The sequence below is a fragment of the Pipistrellus kuhlii genome, unplaced genomic scaffold, assembly GCF_014108245.1.
Source record: "Pipistrellus kuhlii isolate mPipKuh1 unplaced genomic scaffold, mPipKuh1.p scaffold_m20_p_3, whole genome shotgun sequence".
Lineage (NCBI taxonomy): Eukaryota > Metazoa > Chordata > Mammalia > Chiroptera > Vespertilionidae > Pipistrellus > Pipistrellus kuhlii.
The window spans coordinates 101672825-101689009 of NW_023425529.1; the positions used below are offsets into that span (position 1 = coordinate 101672825).

The 16185-nt window shown below is 42.4% G+C and overlaps 2 protein-coding genes across 6 annotated transcripts in view; one reads left to right on the forward strand and one right to left on the reverse strand.

Moving 5' to 3' along the window:
- The window catches only part of STARD13 (StAR related lipid transfer domain containing 13), a 246629-nt gene that overhangs the window by 215789 nt on the left and 14655 nt on the right, over positions 1-16185 (forward strand). For all 5 annotated transcript variants that reach the window (XM_036455313.2, XM_036455312.2, XM_045588603.1 and 2 more), the window contains exons 5-8: positions 4048-5432; positions 6500-6673; positions 7809-7968; positions 14318-14516. In XM_036455313.2, the coding sequence (XP_036311206.1) occupies positions 4048-5432; positions 6500-6673; positions 7809-7968; positions 14318-14516 (1918 nt within the window). The remainder of the gene's footprint in view (positions 1-4047; positions 5433-6499; positions 6674-7808; positions 7969-14317; positions 14517-16185) is intronic.
- KL (klotho) overlaps positions 12686-16185 on the reverse strand; it is an 81046-nt gene continuing 77546 nt past the window's right edge. The window contains exon 5 of the mRNA XM_045588605.1: positions 12686-12901. Coding sequence (XP_045444561.1) covers positions 12888-12901 — 14 coding nt within the window. The 3' untranslated portion in view covers positions 12686-12887. The remainder of the gene's footprint in view (positions 12902-16185) is intronic.

Consider the following 16185-nt stretch of genomic DNA (forward strand, 5'->3'; position numbering starts at 1 on the left):
AATTATTTTATTGTACACTTGAAACTAATATAATATTATATGTCAACTGGAGGCCCATTGCACGAAGATTCATGCAAGAATGGGCCTTCCTTCCCCTGGCTGCCGGCACTGCCTTCACTCTGGCTGGAGCCGCCTTTCTGCCTTCCCATGCTGCCCAGAGGCCCCGAGTGGCCTGGGGTGGTGCAGAACGCCTGTGTCCCACCCTGCACCCAGCTGCTTGGCACCTGTATATGCAAATTAACCATCATCTTTGTTGGGTTAATTTGTATATGCACTCTTGATTGGCTGGTGGGTGTCGTGAAGGTATGGTCAATTAGCATGTTTCTCTTTTATTAGTGTATATATTATCTTATATAATAAAGAGCTAATATGCAAATGGTCATCATGCCCTTATGCCATCATGCCATAATGGCTCCGACACTCAACACTGGGGAGAGAGGATTGGGGCCAGCCAGGCACAAATGAGCTTGCACGAGACAAATAAGGACCAGCCAGGCTGCAGCCCAGGAGAGGGACAAGCCACCTGCCCCTCGTTCCTGGGCACCAGCACCTGTGCCTGCGGCCTGGGAGAGGGACAAGCAGCACTCCCCCCAGTTCCGGGTGCCAGTGCCTGTGCCTGTTACGTGGGAGAGGGACAAGCTGCATGCCCTGCAGTCCCGGGTGCCAATAGCTGAGTCTGTGCCTGCAGCCCATAAGAAGGACAAGCCACGCATCCTGCGGTCCAAGGTGACTGCAGCTGTGGCCAGGACGAAGCCACCGGCCCACAGTCCACTGTGGCCCTGGTCCTGGGTGCTTGCAGCTGGTCAGAGGGAGGTAATCCTGGGTCCCTGGTGCTGGGTAAGGCAGAGGTGGTTAGGGATGATCAGGCCAGCAGGGGAGCAGTTAGGGGCAATCAGGCAGTCAGGCAGATGTAGTTAGGGACAATCAGGCAGGCGAGCAGTTAGGAGCCAGTGGTCCCGGATTGCAAGAGGCAGTTGGACATCCCCTGAGGGGACTCAGATTGGAGAGGGTACAGGCCAGGCTGAGAGAAGCCCCCCGCCCCCCACGCACAAATGTTGAGCATCAGGCCTCTAGTACTTTAATAAATAAAATATATCAGAATACAAACAGGATAAGAATAGCCTGATTGATTGATTGATTGATTGATTATAATATTTATATGTGCCTTGAGTTGTGATAGAAAATCTATTTCTTATTATAGGTTACTATCAATAGTTTGAAAGATCTTGCACTAGAGGAAAACAAAGATACAGAATCATGTCAATATCCTTTGGCACATACTTTGGTAAAGGAGAAGTTGCTAAAGGATAAGGGATGTTTTTTTCTTTGTTTATTTTTGTTTACTACATGTTTGGTTTTTGTTTGTTTGTTTTGGTTCGATCTAAATACTGAAAAAACTTCCTGAACTGTTTGACTTATTTTTCAGCAAGTCACCACTTTTCACATGCCTTTGTTGGGTTGTAAGTACCTTCCTGTTGCCCAAAGCTAGTATAATAAGCTCTTAGAGCTTAGCAGACAGGGGCAGGCTTTCCACTACCAGTCCACTGTACCCAGCTTGGCATATTTTCTTAACCAAAATAAAGGAGTCCTTATCCAAGTACTATGTGGTTTACTAGCATCAGTAACCAAGTTTGGGATAGCCTGAGAGAGCTCATTGGAGCCCACACTAAATATTATAGTTTCTGTTTTAAAATATCTATAATTTCTTTAGAAGCATATCCTTTTGCCTTCTCAAAAACTATTTGCTGAAAGGTCTTTTTTAGAATGCTTACTTAATGTCAACTTCCCATCACTACTTTCCTGAAATGTGATATGAAAATCCAGAATGCAACCTTCAACCACTGTCCCCACATTGGCCCACCAGGGTCACTCCCACAGAGGGAGGCCACCTGTGGTGGTGGTGCAATGGGGGGTTGGGCCAGCTGCTCACTGCCTGTGCTGTCCCCTAATCAGCCTGCCAGTCACCTCCCACAGAGGGAGGCCAGATTGCAGCTTAGGTCTGCTCCCCACAGGGAGTGGGCCTAAGCCATCAGTTGAACATCCCGAGAACTCCCAGACTACGAGAGGGTGCAGGCCAGGCTGAAGGACTCCCTACCCCCCAGTGCACAAGTTTCTGTGCCTCGGGCCTCTGGTTGTTAATAAAATTCAAAGAACCAAGAAATTTCTTTTTCAGGCCTACATATTTAGCATTCTGTGTTTTCTGTGTTTTGTGTTTTAATACCCACCAGAGGATATTTTTTCATTGCTTTTTAAAGAGAGTGGACCAGAAGGAAAGGAAGAGGGAGAGGAAGAAGGAAAGGAAGAGGGACAAGGACAGGGACAGGGACAGGGACAGAGAGAGGAAGAGGGTTCACTCGTGACCAAGGGCAGGCCCTCACCAGCAGTCCCGCCAAGGAAACACCTTTTCTGGCTGCTCATTGACTAAGCTCCTGTATGCTACTTGCACTGTTGTTGGTAACTTGGGTTATAAGAATCCAAGAAAGTGATCTAGGGTTTTTCCATCTCACTCCTGGAGGAAAAAACGAAGGTCCGCTACTGGAGGGGCTAAGAAATGTGATATCCTGCCCTAGCGAGTTTGGCTCAGTGGATAGAGCTTTGGCCTTTCGCAGGGTCTGGGTTCGATTCTGATCAAGGCATGTACCTAGGTTACAGGCTCCTCCCTGGCCGGGGCCCAGGTCAGGGCTCATGCAGGAGGCAACCAATCACAGTGTCCCTCTCACATTGAGGTTTCTCTCTGTCTTTCCCCCTCTCTTCCACTCTCTCTAAAAATCAATGGAAATATATCCTCAGATGAGGATTTTAAAAAAGAAAGAAATGTCATATCCTATGAAAGAGACATCTTGAAAAAGCCTAAAGAAAGTTGTCATTTTTTTTTGTGTGTGTGTGTGTGTGTGTGTGTGTGTGTGTGTGTGTGGTGAAGGGACTGGAGTCTGTGTTGATGAAAACACCTTGGTGGCTGCAGCAACAGACAGTGGTAGCAGCAGCGGGGTGATGGGGGTGGTGCCTTCCCCTATCGGCCAGGTTGCCTCCTGCAGAGGGAGGCCTACAAATGGTTTAGGCCTGTGGAGAGTGGGCCTAAGCCATCAGTAGGACATCCCCTGAGAGCTCCTGGACTGTTAGGGGGGTAGGGTGGGCTGATTGACCCCCACCCCCACCCCCAGTGCATGAATTTCATGCTCCCAGCTTCTAGTGCTATATAATAAAACCCTAATATGCAAATCGACTGAACTGCAGAATGGCCAGTCATTATGACAAGCACTGACCACCAGGGGGGAGAAGCTCAATGCAGGAGCTGCCCCCTGGTGGTCAGTGAGCTCTTCTGGGGGAGCGCTGCTCAGGCAGAAGCTGGGCTCATGGCTGATGATAGTAGAGGCAGTGGCATATTTTCTTAACCTGCCTCCATGGCAGCACTGAGGGCCCCTCAGGGGGTGTCTAGCAGATATCCCCAGAGGGATCCCAGACTGCGAGAGAGTGCAGGCCGGGGTGAGGGGCCCACCACCCCAGTGCACAGATGTGCACTTGGCCTCTGTTATACAATAAGAACCAAGTTGGGGAGACCAAGATTAGCTTTGAGACATAGTGACCTTGAGGTTCAGAAGAGGGAAGCTGGAAATATGGTCCTGGAGCTCAGTGAAGAGGTTTCAGAAAAGAAGTAACTGCTTTTTATGGCAGGATTAAGTTTCTGTGTGAAAAAGAGACCACAGATGTTTCAGATTTAGACTGTCTAGTCAGATGCTAATTATACCTTCTTTGTAATCAGTCGGGAAAATCTTCTCAGAGAAAAAAGAATGATTCAGAAACTCTATGAGATTTAAAGGAAGAAAGCTTGGCAGTTGGGAAGAGATCCTCTAGCCACCAGGGAGGGAGAGGGTGTTGCAGGACCGTGCATGACGGTGGAATCACCTTTACCCAAAGGTGCCCAAAAAAACAGGGTGTGCATGAGATGGAGGGAAGGGAGAGGAGGTGGTAGGCCCATGCCCCTGGGCTTTAGATTTTCCATTTCGTCTGAGCCACAAGCCAATGTGCACTATCGTTCATATTTTTCAGGGTGAAGACTCAGATGAAGAAGACCTCTGTATCAGTAACAAATGGACTTTCCAAAGAACCAGTCGGCGGTGGTCTCGTGTGGACAACCTCCACACACTGTTTCCTGGGGGAGACAGAAATGGGTCATCCGGAGACATGAGAATGAGAAACACAGTCAGCAGTGAAAGTGTCCTCACAGACCTGAGTGAGCCCGAGGTCTGCTCCATCCACAGCGAGAGCAGTGGTGGGAGTGACGGCCGCAGCCACCCTGGCAGCCAGAGCGCTGGCCGGGAGGCGCTGGGCTGCTCCAGCCAGTGCTGTTCTGACAGCCCGGTCATGCTGGATGCCACGGTATTCAGCAGCAGCCTCCCACAGTCCCCCAAAGATGTTCTCAACTGCCCTTTCCACCCAAAGAATGAGAAACCCAGCAGGGCCAGAGCCAAATCATTTTTGAAACGCATGGAAACGCTCCGAGCAAAAGGAGCACATGGAAGGCATAAGGGGCAGACAGGTGGCTTGGTGATCAGCGGGCCTGTGCTACAACAGGAGCCAGAGTCCTTCAGGGCCATGCAGTGCATCCAAATCCCCAACGGAGACCTCCAGAACTCGCCCCTGGCTGCCTGCAGTAAAGGGCTTCAATGTCCCGGCAAATGGAGCAGTGAAAACAGCCCCTTGGAAAACAGCAGTGGTGGGCTGAGCACACCTGGCCCAAAGGAACGGAAATGCCAGGAGGCCAACAAGCGTGGGGGCATGTACTTAGAAGACCTGGATGTGCTGGCTGGGACGGCACTGTGGGATGCATGTGACCAAAACCACACACACGAGTTTCATTCCCAGGAGAACCTGGTAGTACACGTTCCCAAGGATCACAAACCGGGAACATTCCCGAAGGCACTGTCTATCGAAAGCCTCTCACCATCAGACAACAGCAATGGGGTGAACTGGAGGACTGGTAGCATCTCCCTGGGTAGACAGCATGGCCCTTGTGCCAGGGAGCCCGGGCTCATTGCCTCCTGCCACAGAGCAAGTCGAGTCAGCATCTATGACAACGTTCCATTGTATGCCAGCACCGGAGACCTTTTGGACTTGGAGAAAGATGACCTCTTCCCTCACTTAGAGGGCATTCTGCACCATGCCAGTGGGCACCAAGAGGGAATGGATGACTGGTCAAAGCATGTCTTGCCTGAACTGCAAGCACATGAGGCTTTGGTTGGAAAACCTGGCTTATGCCCCTTTCCATTTCCTAATCAGGTCACCCTAGATTTCGAAGGCAATTCTATTTCTGAAGGTCAGATAACTCCCAGTGATGTGGAAAGAGATGGAACATCACTTATTGAATCAGAAACCATGGGGGTCAAAGAAAGAAGGGATTCTGGTGTAGGGGCCTCTCTGACCAGGCCAAACAGGTTGGTGGCATGATTTTGTGAAATGATTTTTAATCCAACTCTTAATAATTATGGTCTGTGCATTTATTTTTTAAACATTTATAGAGCACTTATTAAATGCCTGACACTGTTAAGAGATGTATGTGGTTAGGAATCATTTGAACAGAAGTATGTCTTCTCTTCAGTTAACATGGTGATTGAATCCACATTATCTCACTTTTATTTCTCTGAGTGTACCCTCTAATTCAATATTAGTTTTTTTTTGTTTGTTTTTTAATGAGCTTATGTGCAAAGGCACCACAGATAATCACATAATGGAGGCCCAGTGCCTGTGCACAGGTGCTTCTCATGACCTTGGAACAGTATGGATTAAAATATATCTCTACCCCAAATGTTAAACTATTTTTAATTTAATTGTATGAGAAAATTCTGCTATCTAAGGTACGTACTTCGTAAGTTTATTTGGTTTTACGATGTCAGTTACAAAGTATATAAAAGCTGTTGTACAAAGACCATTTCAGAAGTATCCTAGTACAATGGCCTTGGAAGGGCCTAACTGGTAGAAAGAGTAATGATGTGTGTGCCTCTAGTGGAGGCAGTGATGTCTCTTGGGACTCACTGATGTGTCATGATATCAGCAGTGCTTCAGTTGTGCCTATCAGGCTCCATCTCAATACCAAATGAGAGGTGAGTGCAGGGACAGGCTAGCAATATAAAAATATTCTAGTGCTCCCAAACACTGAGATAGCACACTCATCTCTCTCTCTCTCTCTCTCTCTCTCTCTCTCTCTCTCTCTCTCTCTCTCTCATACACACACATATACACAATCAGCTGCTTTCAACATTTGGGAGCAAATTTAGGGATAAACAAGTAAAAATTATTACATAACTTATTTAAACCTCCTAATGAAATAGATAATGACTTGGAAAAAGTAGTTTCTTTGGTCTGTTCTTCTGTTTTCATTTGCTTGGTGATTTTCTTGGCACTGAACCTATTTTGAATAGCCACTTAAAAATTAGTCACATCCTGTGTTTCCGGATAACATATTCACTTTGTGACTGTCTCTCTGATGGTCTCTCTGGTAAAGGCGACTCCGATGGAATAGTTTCCAGCTCTCCCACCAGCCTCAACCATCCACGGCATCACCCCACATCAGCAACCAGACCGCCAGCCAGCTGAACCTGCTCCAGCGCTTCTCGCTGCTCCGCCTCACGGCCATCATGGAGAAGCACTCCATGTCCAACAAACACGGCTGGACATGGTATGTAGCATGTTCACTCCAGAGGGCATCATTTGGCTAGAGCTAAGCATGTGATTTCAAAAGCTTTAGTACTTTCTGATTTCTGAAGGACCTGATCATTGCCTTTACTTGCTGATCTCCTGAAAATAATGCCCGGAGTTCTGCCTTACTGTCTGCCTCCCAGGCTACCTCAGCTGGAAGGGGGTGTAGCCTGCAGGAAGTATGGCTTTATTTGTCACTCTCTGCCAGTGTCCAGGGAAGGCACTCAACTTCCAATAAGAACAAAAGTCAAGTAAAGGGTGATTAATTGTGAACAGAGGAATTAAAAATAAACTTGCTGTAAAGTAATTCTGGCAGTTTGCAAGGAAACATCTGTTATTTGTACCTTCAGGCCAATGCAGAGCTCAACACCTAGAGCATTGATTCATTCAAAAGGCATTTCATTCTTCAGGGACATGTCTGCTTTTATTTAATGGGAAAATAAAAACAAGAACATGCAGCAAAACGTTTGTAATAAGGAATTGACAAAGCATGTGTTGGAACTTAAATGTGGACCTATTTTAGATGATTTGAAAAAATATTAAATGTGTCACTAGTTGTCCTATGATATATATTATGTATATAGAAGAATTGGCAATGCTTTTATAAAAATAATGTACAAAGTTATAAGTTGCATGATCAAATTAATGTGCTTGTATATTAAAAATTTCTTTAAAAGTACAATTAATAATAGAAAATTATACCCAAGAAATGCTTTTTTATCTTCTCTCCCCTCCTTTCTCCCCCAACCCAACTAAGTTCATTCTTCTTGTTGTAGTTTTTAAGTTTCATTTTGTCTTATTGGGGACTTTTAAGTGTTTATTACTTGAGAGGTATGTAATCACAATTAAATTAGAAAGTCGACCACTTGATTTGAAAACAGAGCCATAAATCCACCTGCTAACGTGAATCATGCTATATAATAGAGTTCTAACATAGGTAAGGGGCACACATTGTCCTTCTATGTACTGTGATTAATTAAGAGAGAAATATTGAATTCCCTCATGCCTGTTGGGTATTCCAACGAAAGCTTGGCTTTCCCCTCTTGCTTGCTTTCACAGCCTCTCTCAACAGTAGGCCCCAGGAGGCTTGATGACCTGGTTTCTGTGAATTCTAGGTCAGTTCCAAAGTTCATGAAGAGGATGAAAGTTCCTGATTACAAAGGCAAGACTGTCTTTGGCGTTCCTCTTATAGTTCATGTCCAGAGAACGGGACAGCCCCTGCCTCAGAGTATTCAGCAAGCACTCAGATATCTTCGCAGCAACTGCCTTGACCAGGTATGGTTGGAAATCCCAGATACAGAATTGGATTTATGAAATACCAGACAAAGTCATTGTCTAGCATCAGACAAAACATGCTTCACCGAAAATAAAAGGCATTGTGTTCTTTATAGGTCAACTAGAGGCCCAGTGCACAAATTCATGCATGATAGGGTCTCTGGGCGTGGCCTGCTTTTGGGGTTGATAGGGACCAGCCAGCTATGGGGAGGGACCATGGAAGGTTGGCCATCCATGGGAGATTGGCTATGGGAACTCACTGACCACCAGGGAGCAGCTCCTGCATTGAGCATCCTTCCCCTAGTGGTCAGTGCACATCATAGCAGCTGGTCAACCAGTCATTCAGATATTCGGTTGCTTAGGCTTTTATATATATAGATATTTAATTTGATCAGGCTATATCTTTGTCAAGCTGCTTGAGCATGTTTTCTCATTGGCACCTTGAATGACTCCCTGGAGAGACTGCAGAAAGTCAATGTCAGTTTTCAGCTGTAATGTCTAATTTGTGTTCCCTAAAAATTATATATTGAATTTCCTTTTTAATTATTGCTCTGATGCCATTGATTTCCAGATTTACCAGACTTGGGAAAAATAGTTTCTTTGGTTTTGATTTCACAGCATTTCTTTTAGCCCTGTTATCTTTCTTTAAAAAGAGTTGGTTTTTATATTTTCTTTTATTAATTTTTTGGAGCAGTATTATGACCAGGAAAACTTAAAGGAAAGACAAATTTATTTACAACTGTGTAAAATATGCAAGTAAATTATGAAAATAATATCAGTTAAATCAAATGTGCCCTCATCTTATAGAGTTGATTTAAAAGCTCAAGCTAAATAAAATATTTGGAGATCATTTTCTATCTCCAGGACTGTTTGGGGACTACCACATGGTAGACTATGATTGAGCCCAAAGTGCTACCCATCCTATAAATTTCTAGACTGAGTCTTTTTTACTCCAAATGATACCCATTAGTTTCTTAGACATTCTTTCCAAAATAAAAGCCATGTTCTCACTTGATAAATTGCAACTATTCAATATGGCTTTTTGTTCATTATACTCTTTAATGTCATGTGAAGAAACCAAAGCTTATTTGCAATTTTTATTGATTTACCCCTGGACTTGGGCTCAGTGGACAGGAATGAGCCAAGCTACAAGAACTCAAAGATTCTGGTTATTGATGCTTATATCAACCCTAATACCAAGATCAAAGTTACTAGTAGAATCTTGATGGTCTCTTGATGAATCAGATACCAATTTTCAGTGCAGCTGAATAGGAATAACTTCTTTGTTTGATGCCAGCTTTTAATTAATTAAATATATGATCCCTCCTCCCCCTCCTCCTAATTTTCTCTTCTATTTTAATTTAGTTGCATCTTATTGTATTTTATAAGTCATTGTAAGTAGCCTGGAGTTCTTTCTTGAGCAAGATTAGGTATAAATGAATGAATTGTAATACCTTCTGTCCTCATCACATAGGCTTTAGTGTAGGTAGACTGGAAACCAGTCAGCCATGGCCCCTATAGATTCTGAATAACATGCAGCACCAGTGTCATTACTATTATTGGTCCAATAATAGTTTGAAGCAAAAGACATGAATAGAGAGAAAGATAGTGGGCACCAAAACCTTCTCAATCCCTACTCACTGTCTATTCCCACTCTCCATTTCAAGCCATAACTACTTTTTAATTATGAAAGAATGCCGGCAAATTTTTATAGGAAGCACTTATTTCAAGGACATAAATATGACTAAAATGAATATATCAACCCTTTCTCATACCAGTCAAAAGTAAGAATCTGTGTCATCATCACCAGTTACACCTTATGAGGTACTCAACACAGGCAGGGGCTCTGCAATATATGTCCCTCCCTTCATCATCACAGTGTGAAAGCACCCACCCCTCTGATCCCTGTGAATAGCGAAGTGATAACAGGAAGGGAACCAGGGAAAACTAGAGAAACATAATGAAAAATCAAAGAAAACTACAGTCAAGAAGAAGACTGTCCTGGAGACTTCAGAGCGAACAAGAGCAAATTAAAGCAAATGAATCAGAAACGAAAGAGGAGTCAAGAGTCGTCACAAGGAAGAACAGACATAACACTAAACGAATGTTCTTTCTTCATCAACAGTACCTCCTTTGAACTGAAAAGATTCAGGTCTGCCAGGGTCTTGAGAAAAAAGCCCCAAGGTCATGGAAGACTAGAACATCTCAGAATATGCTTCCTCTAAATCACAGGTGGCTGGATGTCGTGGTGCCTCCTTATACATGGTCCCCTCACACCACATCCAGGACACCCCGAGGCTTTGCCCTCACCCAGAGAGAGGGAGGCTTCCTGCCCTGAGTTGGGCCCCCTCCCTTGAAGATAAGCATTCATCTCAAACACAGGCATTCATCGCAAACAGTGGAAGACAGAGCCCTGAAACATTGCCAACGTTTCACCTCCTACACTCCTAAGTGCAGAGCAGTTTATATGTGGCCAAACACAGTGTATCATTTTGTACCTTGCATCTGGCTGCAGATGAAATAAGGGAGTTTAGCCTTCAATTATGAATCGTTAGTATTCAGACATGGCAGTGCCTGAGAGGAACCTTGCTTTGTTGGCTGAGCTTTTTTTTTTCTGCCCTGAATCAGTTGTACCCAGAAGTGTAGATTCTACCAGGCTCCTGATAAACATGAGGTCTCTGCAGGAGAGGCTAACTCCACAGTGTTTAAAATCAAAACTGAGCACACCCCCTTAGGACCCTGTCTTCTGAATAAAACCAATCTTTATTTATTAGCTGAGTACATTTCTTAAGACGAAATGGAAGTCCTGAGAAACATTATTAGCACATCATTGTATAATAGGATGCCAACAAGGAGATGTAATATTATTAGATGAAATTTGAATTCTAATGCAGTTTTCATGACCAACTTCTCCTAATGGAGAAGTACATTTTAAAAGCCAAATTACGCTGTGAAGATTCTTCATACTCAGTACAAGTGTCCTCTACCTGCTGCCTACTCATCACTCTCCCTGTTGCCTACCCCGGATGAGATGAGTGAGGATCTGGGGCATGTCTTTTTCAATTGTACCTTGAGTGCTTGCCTTTTCATAGCTCCGTTATTAAGTAAAAGACAAAAGAGTGATGAATAAAAAAACTAGTCCAAAGAAGCACTCATCACTCATCCTTATAAAATAAGAACTTAAGATGAAACCGGTTTGGCTCAGTGGATAGAGCGTCAGCCTGCGGACTGAAAAGTTCCAGGTTTGATTCCAGTCAAGGGCATGTACCTTGGTTGCGGGCACATCTCCAGTGGGGGATGTGCAGGAGGCAGCTGATCGATGTTTCTAACTCTCTATCCCTCTCTCTTTCTCTCTGTAAAAATTCAATAAAATATATTTTTTAAAAATAAAAATAAAATATGCAAGGGAGATGCAAATAAAATGAATTTGCATTGCTGACTACTATTCTTCCCTTTTTAGGGAGGGTTTGAAGTGGGTGGGAGTATAACAATGTGAAATTCCTTGTTTATAAGTTAAGAATTTCAAAACAGTGACAGCAGAGTATTAAACCAAGTGTGAGGCCCTGGTCACCTGTCTACCAGTAAAAGACACTGTGCACTCCTTCTGTCTTCCTCTTAAGAAGCTAAGGGATCTGAGGTGGCCTCCTTCAGTGGCGATGACCCGGTGCTCTAAGAGGCAACAGATTTTAAATTATTTCTTCAGTTCTCCATTTTGTACTTAGAAGAAAAAAAAAAAAAATTAGCCCAAAAGACCAATTTTATCACTGCTCTGAAAACTTTTGGTGGATGAAATGAGTATTGGCACTCACTTATGCCACCACCCAAGGTTGTTCCATGAAGGCTGATAGAAGTTCTCTCTGCTCTAAGGATCTCTCCACCATTAAAGGAAACTTCTATTTACTGTGTGCAGCGAGTATTCCACTGAAAATAACAGAAGTCACCAAATGGCTAAAGCAGCAGGAAATACATGAGCCTCAAATGAGACAGGAAGTGGGATGATTCCAAGGTTACTTCTTCCATCAGCTTAAACACATTTTTAAAGACTGGGATTCTTTCCACCTTTCCCTTCTGTAGCCTCAGCTATGACATATGGAATCTGGTCTGATTTCAGACCACCTTTTCTTTATTAGGATTAGAAAATAAATGTCCTTCTGTGCTTCTAACAAAATCCACAAAACCTAAAGATATTTCCCATATCCTTTGGAAGCTGAGGGTGGGGCAGAAAGGTTATTGGCAGAATTTGAGGAAGAACAAATAAATATCTGACAACTCTCTGGGCAGCTTGTGAGACCTAATTTAGAAAAAGCAGCTCTGAGCCCACAGCTGGAGTGCTCCAGTCATGTCTAAAATAATTAAAATAACAATATTTGATAAAATTGGAAAGAAAGTTGGAAACAGAACAATACAAAGAAAACATTGCTGAGATGTATGTACATGCACACCATTGTGCACCAGAAACCAAACCAGGAAGATGAAATGGACAAAGGAGGAACCACGCTCAGCAATTTTCACACAAATACTTCTAGTTTATTCTCTTTATACCAGTAAATCCTGATCAATTTTTCTCTGCTGTTAAAAAAATAATAAACCAGAATTCTCAGGCTGAGTAAACACCAACTCAGTGAAGATAACATGACTCACACTTAAGAATTCACTTAATGGGCACTTAGATTCTGAGGATTCCTGTGCAACACAGCCCTAGGCACAGTCCTGGGCCTCCTTCCAGAATAGAAGAGTTGAGATGTAAACAAATTCAGGCTGGATCTCATTTCAGTAAGCACTTAATCAACATCCTGTAGTTTTCTTCTGACAGTACATGCTTTCTTCTCATGTACTTTGATGAAATTTGGAGTAGTTGCCAGAGGGTTCTTTAGATTCTTCTTGGAGAATCACCCAAGTATGGCGAAGGGTTGCATTTCTTAGACATGACAAACTTTAAGGATAAAAATTAAAGTAGTTAATAATTTAAGTTACAAGCCTGAATAGCCTCACCTGTGGAATTAGGGTGATAAGCCTTGGAATACAAAGACATATCACTAAGAATTCTGTTTTTATTTCTACAAAAAGTAGCAGGGTAAAATTCTCCTGTGATCCATTCAGCTGACATATACAAAAACCTTAGTATTCTGATTGCTTAAAATCTTTCCCTTGCTGTTACTGCAGTTTTAAAGAATTAGGGCTGCTCTCTATAGCAGCAACCAAGAGAGCTCTCCTTAGATACCTGAACTTGGGTTGAGGCCTGCCTGGTACAGAGTGCAGTGGTAAGGTGACCTGGCACATTCCTCCAGGTCTAGAGAGGAGGGGCTTACTGGTCTGGCCATCTGGGAATGTTTCCATCTTGCTTTCAAAAGTGGGCCAACATGTAAGTCCTTGGGGAGTGAGAAAAGTGGAGACTTGAGAGTTGAAGGATGTGTCTTACAGGTATTTAAAAATAGCAAACATACTAAGTCACTGTAAACCAGGGTCCCAGGGAAGCTCATTCTTTTGGAGGTAGAGGTCAGTCCAGGATATGCAGAGTCTACAGGGCCCAGAGCATCACCTGCAAAAACCTCCCATCTCATATCAGGCCTCCATTTCTTTCATGCCTTATTGCTGAGTTTATTTGTCAAATGGATTAAGAGTCTAAAGCTTAGGGATGAAAGAGGCATAAGACAATGTCTTGACATCTGTAGAAGAGTCACCCAGAAATCATTCTCACTAGATCCAGAGCTTATGCACATAATTAACTAGGCAGAGTGGTCAGTGCCAGTCATCACCTGAAAAACATGCATAGCCAGTGTTACAAAACTTCCTAAAAAGGAAAAGCATTATAAAACTCTTAAATAAAAGCACACGCTTATCGTTACTATAAACCTCACCCCCAAAAGGAGCACTGGATATGGCTGTTTATCTGGGAGCCGCCAAACCTTCCATTGACCAAACTTTCTCAAACCTGCACTTAAGTCAACACTGGAGGATGGGAAATTTTGTCTGGTATGCTCACTAATGAGCTTTAAATATGCCTAATAGTGGGTATTTAACCACTACCTGTTGAATAGTAAATAAAATAACATCTACTGTGTTCTAAGAAGTTACTAAGCACAGACACATATATTCTCATTTAGTCTCCTCAATAGCCCTTTGAGGTGGGGTATCATTATTCTTATCTTCATTTTTTAGAAGAGGAATCAGTGTTCAACTGCTACTCAAAATAGCTAAACGAGTTATTTACAGTTTACTTACTTGGATGCAATTACTGCTTATCCAGGCTTGATTCTACACCTTCTCATTTCTACCAAAATGTTGTCTTAGGAAGAGAATGTCTGGGACAAACATGGCCTCACTAACATGTCCCTGTGACTTGTTTCAGGTGGGCCTTTTTCGAAAATCTGGTGTGAAATCTAGAATCCAGGCCTTACGTCAAATGAACGAGAACTTCCCTGAGAACGGCAGCTATGAGGGCCAGTCTGCTTATGACGTGGCAGACATGGTGAAGCAGTTCTTCCGGGACCTTCCGGAGCCTCTTTTCACCAGCAAGCTCAGTGAGACCTTCCTCCACATCTATCAGTGTGAGTGTAAATAATGTAGATTGGTGTTCTCATGTGTACCTATCCACTGGAATACATGAACTCATAAAAAAGTATATAAAAGTTATCATTCTATACTCTTTTCCAGAAGTAATTTTGTTCACAGTTTGATATATAAATCTCTAGGCCATATTTTTTCATATCAAAATTTTCCTTTTCAGTGTAGTTTGGCCTAAAATCTGAAACTAACTTTCAATGTAGTTTCAACAAATTTAAAATGAAAAGGAAACACAATAAAATTTATTGTGTATATAGTGTGTATATATTGTGTTTTTTAAAACCCATTTAATTTTCTAAAATTTAGCATTTTCTTGGGATATATCAAAATTAAGGCTAAAAGTGTTAAAATGACTGAAAATAAAGGCAAATATATGGTAATACAGTTTATTTTAAATGGTGAAATGTAAGCAAACCAAATCAAGCTGTATGCTTAGTTCAACTAATTTATGTTTTCACTTGGAATTTCTTAAAATATATTTTTACTAATTTCAGAGAGGAAGGGAAAGGAAGAGAAAGATAGAAACATCAATAATGATTGAGCCCACATCCTCAGCATGTTCTCTGACCAGGAATTTAACCATAACCTCCTGCTTCATAGACTGAGCCACTCTAGCCGGGCTGGAATTTTTTAAGTGATGTTAAATTGATAATTCTCAACCAAGCCTCAAAAATAATAATGAAAATAACTGTTTTTATTAAAAGACATATCCTGCTAAAGCTAATTGTAAAAGAGGATATTAGTAATGAACACGGATTCTTTCTAGATATGATAATGTCATCATTATAATTATTTTGATGGCTCATTCTCAATTCCTTAGAAAAAAAATAATTATTTGGCTCATAGACTTTGAGTTTTTCAGAAGAAATATGACTGAAGTAGACCTCAACATAAAATTGATCCCACTTGAAGATGATCCCTACTATAGAGAAATAAGTACTAAATGCATTTAAGAGTATACCATATTTGAAATTCAAAAAGGTTTTTAATAAGTACTATTTGTAATAACAGGATAGAGTGCTGATCCATTAAATAAATATTACTTTGTCAAAGTGAATAGGTTAAATTAATGATACATACTGTTAGAATCCAAACATAGGGAGTTCATGATGTTATCATAAGAGGTTGGACTATATTTTTCAATTAATATATTTGTTTTTATTTTCAGTAATCCCTTATGGCTGGGAAATATGATATATGAATATTTCCATTTAATCAGTTTTCAGATTAAAGTTAACACCAGATTATTTCCAAGAGCAATGTCTTTGGCCCTTTTTGAGATTCACCAGCAAGAAACCAGGTCAAAGCAAGGCTTATTTTAGCTGAAGACAGGCTTTGGTGAAGGGAGGGAGATACAGACTTGAGGTGCCTAAGGCAAGGCTGAGGTGGGAAGCATTGCAAGGGGACTTGGAAAAGCAGCAGCCAGGAGTCCTGTATTTGGTCATACACCTCCAAACAGAAAGGGCCATTTTTCCTGAGAGGAGCTAGTCTCTCCCAGTAGCCATAGCACAGGAAAAGAAAAAAAAGGAAAGAAACTCATTCTAGGAGATACAGCCCACCCCAACCCCAAGGAGCCCTGAATGCCACACCCTACAGTTTAACATTCTCAGAGGAAACAAAAGCAGAGGCCACGCCTCTGTGTTTGAACAGTTC